This window comes from Heptranchias perlo, chromosome 4 (assembly GCF_035084215.1).
Source record: "Heptranchias perlo isolate sHepPer1 chromosome 4, sHepPer1.hap1, whole genome shotgun sequence".
NCBI classification, from domain to species: Eukaryota; Metazoa; Chordata; class Chondrichthyes; order Hexanchiformes; family Hexanchidae; genus Heptranchias; species Heptranchias perlo.
This window is the reverse complement of record NC_090328.1, coordinates 87056942-87072276: the sequence shown is the minus strand read 5'-3', so window position 1 is coordinate 87072276 and position 15335 is coordinate 87056942. Positions and strand designations below refer to the sequence as shown.

General features: G+C 39.5%; 1 protein-coding gene across 1 annotated transcript in view; it reads right to left on the bottom strand.

Annotated features, from left to right (window-relative positions):
- Window positions 1-15335, bottom strand: part of dmrt1 (doublesex and mab-3 related transcription factor 1) — a 99462-nt gene that overhangs the window by 77350 nt on the left and 6777 nt on the right. The window contains exon 3 of the mRNA XM_067982326.1: window positions 6486-6491. Within this exon, the coding sequence (XP_067838427.1) occupies window positions 6486-6491 (6 nt within the window). The remainder of the gene's footprint in view (window positions 1-6485; window positions 6492-15335) is intronic.

Below are 15335 nucleotides of genomic sequence, written 5' to 3'. Positions count from 1 at the left end.
CAGTTTGGGAAGTGGGTTGTAGGGCTGGAGAAAGATAGGGACGGACGAGGCCATGAAGGGGTTTGAACATGAGAATGAGAAGTTTGAATTTGACGTGTTAGGGGACCGGGAGCTAACGTAGATTAGGGGTGACAAGTAAGCAGGTCTTAGTGTGGGAAAAGATATGGGCAACAGAGTTTTGGATGAGCTGAAGTTTAGGGGGAATGGAGGATGGAAGATGGTAGAAGAGCATTGGAATAGTCAAGTCTGGAAGTGACAAAGGTGTGGATGAGGGTTTCATTAACAACTGAGTTGAGGTAGGGGCGGAGGAGGGAAATCGTATGGAGGTGAAAGTAAGCAGTTGTGTGACAGAACTATGGGGTCGAAGTTGAGTTTAGGGTTGTATAAAGCGCAAGGTTGAAAACAGGTTCAGCGTGAGATGCTGGCTGAGGAAGGGGATGGAATTGTTGGAATGGGCACAGTGTTTGCAATGGGGGCCTAAGACGATGGCTACAAGTCCCATAAAATTTTCAGCAATGATGAACACATTTCATAATTTCTTATTAGCTCTGGAACCTTCCACCTAACTGACTGTGATTACCACGACAAGTACCATTCCTTGTACATTGGGTACAGTGAACCAGTCAAGAACATTACATTAGGGAACATCCCGTGCTGTCTCTTTTGCAGGGTAGTGCCTCAGAGTGTGCTGTACTGAATTTTGCTGTACTGATATACCCAAAAAAATTATATTTCTTCAAAGTCTTTTAAAAATTTTAATCATTAATATACTCATGCAATTTATAATGGGAAAGTAATCACTGGTTAATGAAAGAGTCTAAATAATAAAGATAATGTAAGTGATTGTTTTGATAGTTTATTTTGGATTGTTGAAATGATGGCTTTTTTCTGCTGACAATTATCCATTCTTTAAGAAATCTTCCATAAATTGTCTTTTTCACAAGAGTACAACAGGCTACTTTTACTTTCCTCCCAATGAAAAGCATTTAAAAAAAAATCAACTTTAGTACAACAAGAATAATTTTCTAAGTACAAACTGACATTCCCCCCTCCCAGCACGCATTCAGAAAATGTAGGCCAAAATATCAATTGCTTTCATTTCCCTAGAACTTTTGGGAAAATGATGAAAATTGTTTTCCCCTAGGAGCAAGTACTGCAGGGTTTACATCGGTTTTCTTTGGTCAATCAGATGTCTGACATGCACAAAAACCCACCATCATATCATACAATTAAAACTACTGAGAAATTCATGCAAGTAGAATTTCGGTTTCCCTGATATGGGTTGTACATTTTCTCCCAATAAGGATACACCTTATTTACCTAAGCCGTAACCTCTTAAGTGTAGGTTAGCAAGAGCTGCAGCTTAGGGGGTCCAAGTACAGCTGAAGTGTAACTAACTGTAGTTTATCAGCATACGGCATTACTAAGCTTCCCCATTACTTGCCTAGCTACGACAATCAAAACTGTTACTGAATTGATGCAGAGTTACCTGGAGCTGAGGCAGGAACAATCTCAGCCCTCAGTGACAAGTCTACATCTCCAGATCGCATCAATTAACCATGCTGGGTGGTCAATCATTAGCAGCACCCTGGAATATAAGAATTCCCTGTTATACCACTGCTACAGAGGATCAAGTTAGGTCCAATCTCCCATACCAGGCGTGTCATCTTGGAGCCAACTCAACCCTTAAAGTCACCCGTTTACACCCCCTTCCAGGCAGGATGGTCAGTAGTTGGTTGTTAGGCAAATGACACGCACGAGACCGAGCCTTTACTAGGGAGATAGCAGGTATGAAGAACTCATTCCGAGTGCCTTGGTGAGCATATCACAAAATATGTGAGTGCACTGCCACCAGCCTGATGAAGTAAATCTAGGGCAGATCTATCCCTGTTGCGCTTGGGTGGAGCGCACAGAGGAAAATCGTGTAAGGAGGACTGCATGCCCATAACAGAGCCCGCCTGATTTTACATGCTCAGAAAAATTAGGCAGCTCCATTGCAGGCATACAATCCTCCCCACCTGACTTTCCTCCATGTGCTCTGTCCAGATGTCAGTTACATCAAAGCAGAACAGAGGAATCTGCCCCTTTGAGCTTGCGGCACAACTGCTGTTACCAGCCAATATGTGCTCATGTACACAAGTTTTGGTGCCTGCCCTGATTGACCTGCCGAGAGCCAAATAATTGCTGTTGAAACTCTGCAGATCCAACTGGCGGAACCACTGTTGGGAGTGTGGTGAATGTCGACACAGTGGTTTAACACTATCAGGACTAGTTACACTAAAGAATAATGAAAGTTATGGTATACAGAAAATCAACAAGCTTTACAGGCTGGATAGAAGATCATGGGGAAGCCTCACTGAGATCTATAAAATATTAAATGGTGATCCCAAAATATTACTTCAAAATAGGTCAGGCCAGATGGACCTGGAGATATAAATTTAAGTGAGTGATAAGCAAATTTAAAACAGATTTTTATTTTACTCAAAGAGTACTGGACATTCAGAATAATCTGTGAAGCAAAGTAATGTAGTTAAAGACATTAATGGACATTCAAATTCAGTTGGATGGTAGGCTGGGTAAAATATTAGAAGGATGAGTTACAACTGCTTTTTCTCAGTTATAATTTTCCTACATTCTTAAGAGTATTTATTTAAAAATACAGAATTATCAATTTAAAAAAATATTTTTATATATATATCTTGAACACATAAACTGATTTGCAGAACTTTAGTGATTTTCTTGTTTTACGAAATCTTAAAAATCTGTCATAAAGCTTCATAAGCTGTAGTTACGCTACAAATACCAGTCTCTGTGCTGAATGGCCGAGTTATACTGCCAATTGGACCTTTCACTGAGCTCAATGACAACGGAGCTCTGCGCTTGTGTAATGTTACAAGAGAGCTGCTAGTAGAATTGTTTATCTCATAACATCAAAGGAAGTCAAAAGAAAGTTTTATAAACTTCCTAGGCACTTTCTGAACTTGGCTATGCCCTGGGCTGGAGTTACGTTACACCCGGTGCGAAGCCCAAGTGGTGTGAGATTACGCTGACCTCAATCTCAAATTATTGTGTCCACGCACATCAAAAACCACTTTGCATTCATGTGTAAGTGATGATATAAACACAGCCTTGGTCATTATACAGTTGCTGGGCAAGACATTTGTTTTGGTACGACAGTGCCGTATCTGGTTGTAGCTTAGCTCACCATGAGCTGTACGGGGAAGACCACTTATATACAACTATGACGTATAAATATCCATGCAAGAACATAAAAACACATCACCAATAAAAGATGATTCAGTCCATCTATTCAGGCTGCTTCAGGAACTGATTTAAGAAATTTTTCAAAGTTTTCCGACACGAAACTCACATCCTTTTGCTCTTTGCTGACTCAGAGATTGATCCTATTCCTTACTGAATCCTCCAACTGAGTCAGTATTACTGTATTAGGTGGCAGTCTAGTCCATAAGCCAATGAGTTGAAGCACAAAAAATTAGTCCTCAAATTAAGTTTGGCTTCTATCTCTTCACCGTATAATCATATTCTCTGCATCCTCTATCCTAGTGTTGCACAAACAATCTTTCTATATCCACATTTATATTATTTTAAGCCTTGGACTTAAGGCAGAAGCTACGATGGCCTCCCTGGGATAGGGAGGGGGTGGAAAATTATCCTGGGTTCTGCTCTTAATTACTATCCAGTGATTCCTGCTGAGAAGTGGGTATGAACGAATGGTAGTAAAAATACGATTGATCTCTGCTGTGATGCCCACACAGTTGAATAGTCCACCGTTATTCACTGTCTAGGCTCACTTATAAAGAATGGACACTTGGATGAGGGCTGCTGCTCCCCGGGGAATGCTGAGCAACCCCAAGGAAGGAGGAAGATGAGAAAGATGCAACATTAAACTTTGAAGTATGGTTTTGTCTCAATTCTTTTCCCCGGGAGATGAAAGCTCAGTGTCTAACCCACTATACTAACTCTAGGGAACTTTCATTTCTGGATCCTAACTTCAAATGCAGCTGAGAGTAATGAGATGAACATTTTCTCTTATGCTGATTGTAATATTTTTGGACAGCCTGAAACCAGCCCAAATTCAGTACTAATTTTCCAATCTCACTCAGAGACCACAGGATGACTGGTATGGGGAATGGAAAATTGTCGCACTGGTGCAACAGAGGTTGCTCTTCACAGACTGGCGCAGAAGTGCATTGTTGGAGCACAGCAAAGTGAGATTTAGCCTAATTATTCTATACCTGACCTGGACTGTGTGATGTTGACACTGGATGCCCAAAATGGAAAGTGTTCGATTTGCCAACACCAATATCCCTCACCTCAATGATCAAAATAATATTTATTGTACTGACACAAATAAATCATATAAAGCTCCACAAAACTGCTATTAACTAAGCAGCAGTAATTTTTAAAAATTTCTTGTGCTGCATCACAAGCAAGACTCTCGCCATCTCCTGATTTCTGTACAGTAGTCAGTCCCTTTGTATGTACGGCCAGATATATGTATCTTTTTGTACTGTCTCAGTCCACTGCAAGTAACACGCCTCCACTGTACTTACCAACAAAATACAACAGGTACCAACTAACCATAACATTTGTAACAGGATAAAAATGCATGTATAATTTTCTTCAGTCAAAAGTTAACAGTTCGTCTGCAGTGCTGTTAGGTTAAAAACAATCTATTGCACAATATAAAGGCCAACGGAATTACAAGGCAACGGTTCTTGGAGTTAGGCACAAAGAAGATAAACCACAAGAAAGGAAACCAACAGACCACTAGCCAACTGCTCATGGTGTGGGAACATTCAGTACTCCTTTTATTCTTCTAGTTCCAGTGAGCAAATCTACATCTGAAACATTTGAATGGAACAGTGCTAATTGTTTTTTGTTTTATATAAATTCCAATCAAATGAGCAAATGAATGTCCCTCTGCACAAAACGAATGGGGGCATTTCCAACTTCGCCGCCTGGGCAGTAACCTGTCGGAGCGAATCGCCCGCCCTTTATAGAACCCGCATTATTTTCATTCCACTGGAATTGATGGAACAAAAATCAGGCGGGTTCTATAACGAGCAAACAATTCGCTCTGACAGGTTACTGCCCAAATGGTAAAGCTGGAAAATACCCCCATATGTCCAGTATTATCTTACTTCGCAAATAACAGCGAAATGTTGATGTATGTATGTGCAGATAACGAAGCCAAATAGTTAAAAACCAGGTACAGTTTTACATTTAAAAAAATCAAACTAGTCTATGTTGTGAACCAGTCTGACTTTTTTTTACACACGCTTAGTAAACTAGCCCGTATTGTTTCTTATTATATGAAGATTTGACTGCTGACAAATTTTTTCAGATACATTACTTCTACTTCAATCTCAAAAGAACATGCATCGTCAGCATCACACATGGGCTCGAGTTGGTTACAAGGCAGAAATCCAACTGAGGATTCAGATAGTTTGCAAGCTTGCAATTCCATGCTCTCCGCCAGTACTTTTTAATGTATATTCCTTGGTGCATTATATGTATCCAAGAAGCAAAGCCATAATGGGTACAAGGCTTTGCCCTTAAGATAAATGCAATCCGCAGAGGAATTTCTAGACAACGTGAACTCTTCAAATCTCTGCTGGTGCCGCTGCTCCTTTTCTCTTGTTGCCACTGAGTGACGACAAAAAGAAATGGCATCAGGTCTTCTCAGTGATGGAACAAAAAATAATTTACCATCATCTAAATAGGACATCACCGCCTCCGTAAAATCCGCTCTGCCTGCCGACTGTTACAACGTTGGTCTAGCAATCTTTGAACTTGGCATCTTTCCACCACATGACATGAAGATGTAATGCTAAAACCTGGTGGCCACAATAGTGGCAGAGGGATAACAAAACCAGCAGCAGCAGCAACAAAAGATACAAACTCCGGACAATAAAATCTGAAAAGGGACTGTTCAGATATGGAAAATGTAGAACTACATATATTATTGAAATAATTACCAAAAAAGACACCGCTTGGAATTCTTTTTCCAACAGTGCAACATACTCAAAGGGTTCTGGATGGCACTGATAAACTGTGCAGGTTTTGTTATCTTTATGATTATGAGCCCCTCAAATGTATTGCAGCATTGTAACCTGCTCCTGGTCATCGTAACTCTGTTTTGCAATTTACTATCAGTTGGTATCGACAAAATAAATCGCAGATTGTATTTAGAGCCAAACCTCACCTAGCACTAACCATCCAGATTTACAGATGAATCTTGACACAAGTTACCATAAAGTAGCCTGCATTTTTGTAAAAACAAAATCTGACTGCTTCCAGCTTTAGATACCGTAAAATACATAGATACTGAATTGGTGGAAATAGATTACAAAGCAAAGATCAGATTGAAAGGTTTGGACGGCTTGTTAGCTTCTTGTCCTATTTCATGTGTACCTTAAAATAAAAAGGAGCTACTAGATTCTGAAAATATGAAAGTCCACCTGTTACTTGAAAACTAGTTACGGTTATAATGATAGGATGAATTACTCTCTGACATTTAGCTATTAGCCACTGTTAAATCAACAGTAAGCAAAGTTTTAGACCACTATCTTTCAAAAAGTAAGCTCATTATATATCCTGATGTACCACTTAAATTGAAAGAATTTCCAAAAACTGTACAGTATCTACAAGAACTCATCAACCATAATCTTAAAACTTGCTGGCATTCATTTATATTTCAACTTACAGCACCAAGTATGTTACAACTTTTGAGCTGCAAAAATGTATGTGGAAAAAAAATTGGGATTCCCCCATTTAAGGGCAACTTTGAGCAAAGGCCTGCAAAAAAAATCTGTTGCATGAATCTGCCCGAACTGAGCACAATTAATTTACTGTTAGAACATTTCCTGAATTAAACAGCAGCGCACTCTGTCCTGGTTTTAGACTGACTTTACATGGCATCACCAAATCTCGAGTGTTGCACCAAGAGGAAACCATATGCATTTGGCAATGGCGCAGGAAGCAAAGGATGGAGCTCTTTGGTCACCATATACCAGAAATTAAAATACTCCTGAAATGTTTCTAAACCTAAGTGGCCTGCCTCGCAACATTGAAGGAACACTTGCCAAATCAGAAGGCTCTGTAAATCTCTGGTTAGAAACACTGTGTTCTGCAGCAGTGATTGGGGGCTGCGACACGATTACCCTTGAAGACGTCAAATGCTGATTCCCAACTTTTCTCAAGGATTGCATTGTCACACTATTTACTGTACTCTTGATGCAGGAAACAATAACTGCTGATTTATATAAACAAAGTGCAAACGTTTTCTGGACACAGTACACTGCCCCCCTGCATCTGTGACGGTCACTGACTAAAGACCAGCACAAAAGGCTACTGTACTAAGTGTTTCCTTAGCCAAAAAAAAACATACCACCAGTGAAGAATAGCCAGACCATAACTGTCATTGGGAAATACAGTCCTCATTTTACGTGATCCTCAATGTGTATTATGATTAACACTGCATTTTCCATTTAATGTGAAAGATTTGTGTTTGTTTTGATTGAGCCAATTTTTTATCGCCCAATTTAAAATCAATGTCACGTATATAAACTTTGTCCCGCTAACTCGACCACCCTGTTATCCAACAAATCAGTCACTTTTTTTTGGTCCCAAGCCACAGATCCTTTTTGACCCCTCAAAAAGTATTTTATGTCGTGGCTCTATGCAGTTTGGGTCCTGGGACAAAAAAAAAAGCAAAATGACCGCATCGCTGTGGTCTCACATTTTTAGATTTGAACTTTGCCCTTGGTCTCCTGCAACAATTGGATTAGCCGGAGAGGTTGCTTTCACAGCACATCTGGAAACCCACAAGAAGTGGTTGTCCACTGCTGCTGGAACAAGGTAAGTAGGGCGATTTACACTGAGGAGTGCAATATCATGACAGTCCCAGCAGCTGCACCATCTCCCTTCCTGAAGAGGTAGAATGTCACCATAGCCACTAAATTATTTTGATATATTGAGGTTTTACTTCAAAAATAAAAGTAAAGATATATCAAAGTAAACTTTAATATCATCGAATAATCGGGCTCAAGGATTGGGATTCTACTGTATCTAAAAACATTAGTACTTGAGTGAAGCAGGGAAATTATTAGATGTTTTGAAAGTACATTTTAATAGGCAATAAAATGTTGTAGCAGATGAGGAGAATCAGCAATTTATGTTTGCTGCCAAAATACAATGTTTACAGTAGAGACCGATATTTACAGAAACTTCATTCAGTGATAGATATTCATTAAAAGTCTTGATCTTCCAAAACTAAACAGGATTTAGCAAAAACTAATGCGTGTTTATAAAACTATCTTTCAGTTTATAAAACATTTAGAAAGCATTTATTTTCACAATGTCTTGAGTTTAGAGTTTATTCTGTGTAATTTGATATCGGAATCCCTGCTGCGTTGAATCCCGTATTTATTTCTTCTCGTGAGAAAACATAGATCTCACTTCCCTGATCGTAACAGAAACTAATTCATGAATAATTAGACTATAACTTGTTGCAACATTCTGAAAATAGCACTGAACTCTTTGGCTATATGTTCTCTTCAACTAGTAGCCACTACATTTACACAAAATGTAAAATTCACAAAATAACCCATGTTGCTTTAAAAAAATGTTACCAACATATTGACAACATTTTATCTTTTAGATAAGGACTCCACAACAACAACAGAACAAAACTTTTTTGAATAAATTCCTTCCACACATTGGCTCTTTCTGACTGGTTGATATCTACTGCTTCTTCTGTGCTAATATTAGCACAGTATCCATACAGGTTCTAATCTGCAATTACAGAAGGCTCTTACTATTTTAAAAAAGAGAGAACAATAGACCTATGCTGCAATACCCTCATAAAACACGACCGTTGATTTAATGGAACATTGTTTCTAACTCTCTCACAATAGAGAAACTTTCTAAAAGACCTGTCTAAGCCACATTTTATTGTGAGGCTTACAAAGACTTTCTTGTAGAAAGAAAAGGCAATATGAATGGCACCAAACAAGAGGATATTTACTTGTATCGGGTCAAGCTAAATCAATAACACATGTTAAACTCCTTAAATACAAATACATAGAGATAAGTCTGTTGAGTATATTCAAGGCTGAGATAGAGAGATTTTTGGAATCTAGGGGAATCAAGGGATATGGGGGTCGGGCGGGAAAGTGGAGTTGAGGTCAAAGCTCAGCCATGATCTGACTGAATCAGGCTCGAGGGGCCGTATAGCCTACTCCTGCTCCTATTTCTGATGTTCTTGTAAGAAAACAGGAACAAGAAAAAGGATATTGACACCATCTGGCACGCCCCATCATTTAGGTCCAGGTTGAAGATCGATGCAAGTCATATTCATCTTTCTCTTGTCCTGCTGGTTATATCACAAAAATAAACCTGCTGATTTAAGCACTTCAACTGAGTCCACATTCACTGCACTAGGTGGCAGTCTATTCCAAAAGTTGAGAACTTGTGTCAAGTAATATCTCAAGATCACAAGATAATTATGAATGAGGAAGGCCATTCAGCCCATCATCCATCCTTAAAGGCCTGAACGTCTCCACATTGCAGCATTCAATTGTTTGTTACATAATTTCAGAGTTTGCACCTCTACTACTCTATCCAATGGAAAGGAAAATCGAGTGAGGTGTATAACGGGCAGCCGATCTGCTACCGCCCCATTTGCAGCCCCACCGAAGTTGAATTTCAACCCCCATCTCCCTCCCCAAGTTTTTCAAGTCTTTCCTCATAAATCAGACTTCTAACACTAGATATTAACCTCATTGCCCTACATTGTACTGCCTCCAGTGCTTGAATATTTCCCATGTCTCAGTTACCAGATATAGAGATATTGCTCAACTTGTGGTTTAACCAGAGCACTGTACAGTTTGGTCACAACTTCCTTTGACTTAAAGTTTACTTAAAGTTTCACCATGTAGCTCATCATTCTATTGGCTTTGTTGATTGCTGCTCTGCATTGATTGTACATATTGAGTGTTCAGTCAACTAAGATTTCTAGAGCTCTTTCAACTTAATTCTTAGCTATTTCAACACCATTCATGCAATACACACGATACCCATTCTTCCTTCCTATGTACAATACTTTACTTATCTGCCATTTTTCTGCTCATATCTTGTCCAACTTCTTCTGTAATTTTTGAGCTTCTAGGGCCATTTAACACTGAGACGAGAAGGAATTTCTTCACTCAGAGGGTTGTGAATCTTTGGAATTCTCTACCCCAAAGGACTATGGCTGCTCGGTCATTGAATACATTCAAGGCTGAGATAGATAGATTTTTGGACTCTAGGGGAATCAAGGGATATGGGGATATTGGGGATCGGGCGGGAAAGTGGAGTTGAGGTTGAAGATCAGCCATGATCTTAGTGAATGGTGGAGCAGGCTCAAGGGTCTGTATGGTCTACTTATGCTCCTTGTTTCTTATGTTTTAAATTTAACCAATTTGCATTGAATTTCTGAATCCAGGTCTTTTATGCAAATTAGAAACAGTAGTGGTCTCCTTTGGCACCATATTTAGGAATTCTCCTCCCCCTACCTCAATATAACTCCTAGAACAAATTTCTGTTTTTTTCTACCTTTTAGCCAATGTTTTATCCATTCCCAAGATCGGAATCCACACATTTTTGAGCTTAACTAATAGCCCTTTTCATGGAACTTTGTAAAATGCTGTTTGGAAGTCGAGGTAGGGTTTTCGCCATCTGCTTCGAATGTCACTTCCTCAAAAAAGTCAAGGAGGTTGGTCAGGTAGGAATTTTCTCTTCTGAATCCATGTTGACTGTTGTTTACCGGGTTATTATTGCACAGATAATTCTCAAGTTTACTCTTAATAACCAATTCCATTATTTTACACAGTTCTGAAATAAGACTAATGAGTCTGTAGTTGCCTGTATCTGATTTGTCACCCTTTTTGAAAATAAGCACATTAGCCTGTTTCTTATGTATTAATACCTCTCCAGTGTCCAGTGACTCCCTAATAACGACCATCAGTGCTTCACAAATCTCCTTCCTAGTCTCTCGTACTCTTGAGATAAATATCATTTAATCCTGGGGCTTTACTTGTTTTGAACTCTTTCAGTCCAGCTCTGATTCTCATCATTTTTATATCAAAGTCATTAATTCTGCTTAGGTTCTCTCTACATTGAATTTCAATATAGATAAGTGTGAGGTGATACATTTTAGTAGGATGAATATGGAGGCCACATACTCCTTGGAAAATAAGAGTCTAAATGGGGTAGAGAAGCAGAGGGAGCTGGGGGTACAGATACACAAATCACTAAAAGTAGCAATGCAGGTTAATAAGGCCATAAAAAAGTACTGGGATTCATTTCTGGGGGATAGAATTGTAAAGCAGAGAAGTTATGTTAAACATGCATAGAACCTTGGTTAGACCACACTTGGAGTTCTGTAAACAGTTCTGGTCTCCACACTATAAAAAGAATATATAGGCACTGGAGAAAGTGCAAAATAGATTTACTGGGATGATACCAGAACTGAGAGGTTATACCTATCAGGAAAGATTGAACAGGCTGGGATTCTTTTCTCTAGAAAAGACAAGGCTGAGGGGTGACCTGTTAGAGATCTTTAAGGTTATAAAAGGGTTTGATAGGGTAGATGTCGAGGAGACGTTTCCACTTCCGGGTGAGACTAAAACTGGGGGCCATAAATATAAAATACTCACTAATAAATCCAATAGGGAATTCAGGAGAAAATTCTTTACCCAGAGAGTGGTTAGAGTGTGGAATTCACTACCACAAGGAGTAGGTGAGGCAACTAACATTGATGCATTTAAGGGGAAGCTAGATAAACACATGAGGCAGAAAGGAATAGAAGGATATGTTGATAGGGTTAGATGAAGAAGGGTGGGAGGAGGCTCGTGTGGAGCATAAACACCGGAATGGACCTGTTAGGCCGAATGGCCTGTTTCTGTGCTGCACATTCTATGTAATTTTCTGCCTGGGGAGGGTACATTGTTTTTGTTTCCCCTTGTGAATACTTGGGAGTAAACATTCAAAATATTGTGCTCATTCCCTGTTCCAAGTCTGTTTGCATTCTTTATGGTCTCATTCTCCTTAAGTTATGTTTAACTTAATTGATATTGTGAGTTCTCTTCTGATTCCATGCAAAAAAGTACAATTCTTGCAATTTTATTTTCCTCGAGGGTCTAAATTACCTTTCAGGATATTAGAACCAATATATGGCCCTAAACCATTAGAATCAATATGTAACTAGGGCAGATAATGTAGCATTCAGATCCTCGGAAACTAGCAGTTTTACTAGCTCTCAAAATAGCAGTACGCAGGCAGCAGACGAAATCAATGAGCAGGAAATGGCCAGCTGGTTCATCGAGCCTGCCCCATACAACCGCAACACCTGGCTCATCACGATTAGGCACCCATACCCACCAGTTCACATACCCACTGCTCACCATCATGCAACCTACTGGGAGAGGCAAAAAAAACACAAGGCCGATCAGGGAAAAAAAATTAAAATCTGGGAAATTCCTCTCCGACCTCCCCCCCCACCCCTGCCTTGAGGCGATCAAAATTTGTCCAGGAGACCACATAGACCATCTATACAGCACCTGATATTTTACCTACCTTTTATAAAACGTGATCTTGTTCCCAATCAAGAACTGGTCCAACACTACCTTGAAGGCATGCAGAGAGTCCGCACTCACCCCGTATGTCCGTAACTTGTTCCACAGGCCTATTATCCTGAGAAAAGAAGAACCGTCTCACATCTAACCTAGCCCTATCCTTACGTAGTTTATAAATGTGATCACTGGTCTTCCCCAACCTATCTATTTGAAATAGCCTCTCAAGTGGAACACAATCAAGCCCTTTAACAATTTTGTATACTTCTATCAAATCATTCCAAAGTCTATGCATTTCTAAAGGGCATTTTAAGCCTTTCTGAATAACTACGGTCTTTTAAGCTAAGGATCATCCTTCTATATCGCCCACCTTGTGAGAGGACAAAAACTGGATGCAGTATTCCAAATGCAGTCTAATTAAGGTCTTGTATCAGGACAAGATGATGTACTTTATTTTATATTGAATAGTTCTATTTATGCAACCAAGTACCCAAGTTTGCTTTGGCTATGACTTCTCAGCATTGGTCATGAACCTTTAGAGAGTTATGAACAATAATGCCAAGATCCCTTTCTCTCCCAACTGATTTTAATTCAGTACCATGTAGAGAGTAAGTACACTTGGTTTTGGCCCTGCACAAGTATACTTTATCTAAGTTAAAGGACATTTGCCAGTGTTTGGCCCATTCCCCCAGCACATTTAGATCTGCTTGCAGAAGTTCCTTCTCCTGAGCAGTACTGACACTTGCACAAATTTTAGTGTCATCTGCAAACTTGTGCACTGTTCCCCAACATCTACATCTGGGTCATTTATGAAAACAGTAGAAGGCAACAGCCCCAAGGCTGATCCCTGTGGGACACCACTGGTAACCGGCCTCCAAGCAGATCCGTAGCCATTAACCACACAAAAATCACGCATTAAGGAGTAAGAGTACAAATTTGTAAGATTTGCCAAGGAGTGTCATGCTGCCACAAACCACTTGCCCTAATTATAACTAAGTTTAACCAAAATCCATTTTCCTACATGTGTGTCTCTACTGTGCTTTTTTCTTGAGCTGTTTCTCCGGCTCCAGTGTTAAATATCATTCCAAAACTGCAACTAGTGCTGCATTAAATATATGCACAGTAATTTTAGAAAAGATTTTTGAAACTTCGGGAATTTCACCGGTGAGATCACAGACCCTCTTGCTTACAGTTTCAGCTCCCAAACTAATGCTTTCAGCTGCTAAAGTGGCCTTTTCTTACATAGAACAGTAAGGGCTGAAAAAGCATGGATGTAATTTAATCCCAGGAAGATGCTTCAGCAATTGAGTACCAAACTAATCTAAATGTAATAAGGTGTTGTTTAACCGAACAGCTCAGGAAACGTCCCTGTTCAACTAAGTGAATAACTTAGACTAATGATCACGTATTTAAATTAATGGAAGGAAAATGTTATGAGCATGTATCTCCTCTATCCTCTCTGTCCTCCACCCAGGTGATATTTCATACCTAGACGGCAGAGACCAAAAGCTACCCCATGGTGTTGGCATTTTTCAAAGATTGTTCAAGATGAGTTAAGTCACAAAATCTAATCTCAGCGTTTAAATTCAAACTGTAAAAAAGCAAAAGAAACTGGGAAAGTAGCTGAAAGGAAAGGCTAAAAGGATCACAAATAAGGCATAATTAGAATCATACAGCACAGAAGAAGGCCATTCAGCCTATCATGCCTGTGCCGGCTCTTTGAAAGAGCTATCCAATTAGTCCCCACTCCCCCGCCCTTTCCCCACAGCCCTGCAACTTTTTCTTTTTCTTTTTCCTTTAGTTTCCCTTTCCTTTGGTTTAAGCAGGTTCAACTGTAAGAAACTGATCAAGAGTTTGTATCAGCTTCTTTTAAACATGTCTTTTTCTAGTTATATAATAGGGCTGATTTTACCAATGTGCATTTAGGCTCATAGATCAGGAAATCACAGACATGCTCCTCAGGCTTTTCCATCCCGGACAGAAAATACTGAGGGTCACACTCGTGACTTCAGGATATGTGCTCCCAGCAGCTGAGGCTCTGCATCCAGAGCGCATGTTTGTAGAATCAATCCTAATATGCTAGCTTTGGTAATAAAATGCTGACACATTTTAAATTAAAAATGATATAGTGTTTATAAAAATAAATCTATGGGTCCTTACACGATCATTAAATCACTTTGTTGCAGTTTACATTTTAGCCTGTTGTTAATACCACCACTACTGCACTGATGCAAAGAAATTTCCACTCCGCAATGATCCAAAATCAGCAGTTAAACTCAGGAGTCACATTACTGATGTGACTCCATAGTGCATTTTGGCTCGAGTAGTGAAATCACCTGGCAGAGGTGGTTTCACACCTCAGTGACTTTTTCGGATAGCTGATCACTTTATAATCTTAAGTAGAATCTTTTTACTATTATGTTTTTACTGTTTATCAGTCTAATTTACCAGTAGATGTAGTAGAATATCAGCCAAGGACAGCTTTACAACCCAGCTGTCAGAACCAGATTTCGTATTGAATGATAAAGATCCATGCATTAAAGATCCATCATGCTGTGCCACTGATGCACATTTACAAATTCTCATGCACTGAATTTCTAATCTTGACTGTGGCATCAAAACAAGAAAGAAAGTGAAGCCCAGACATTTCCCAGAAGGTCAATAATTGGCAGCCAAATTACCCTGGGCCGTTCTCAA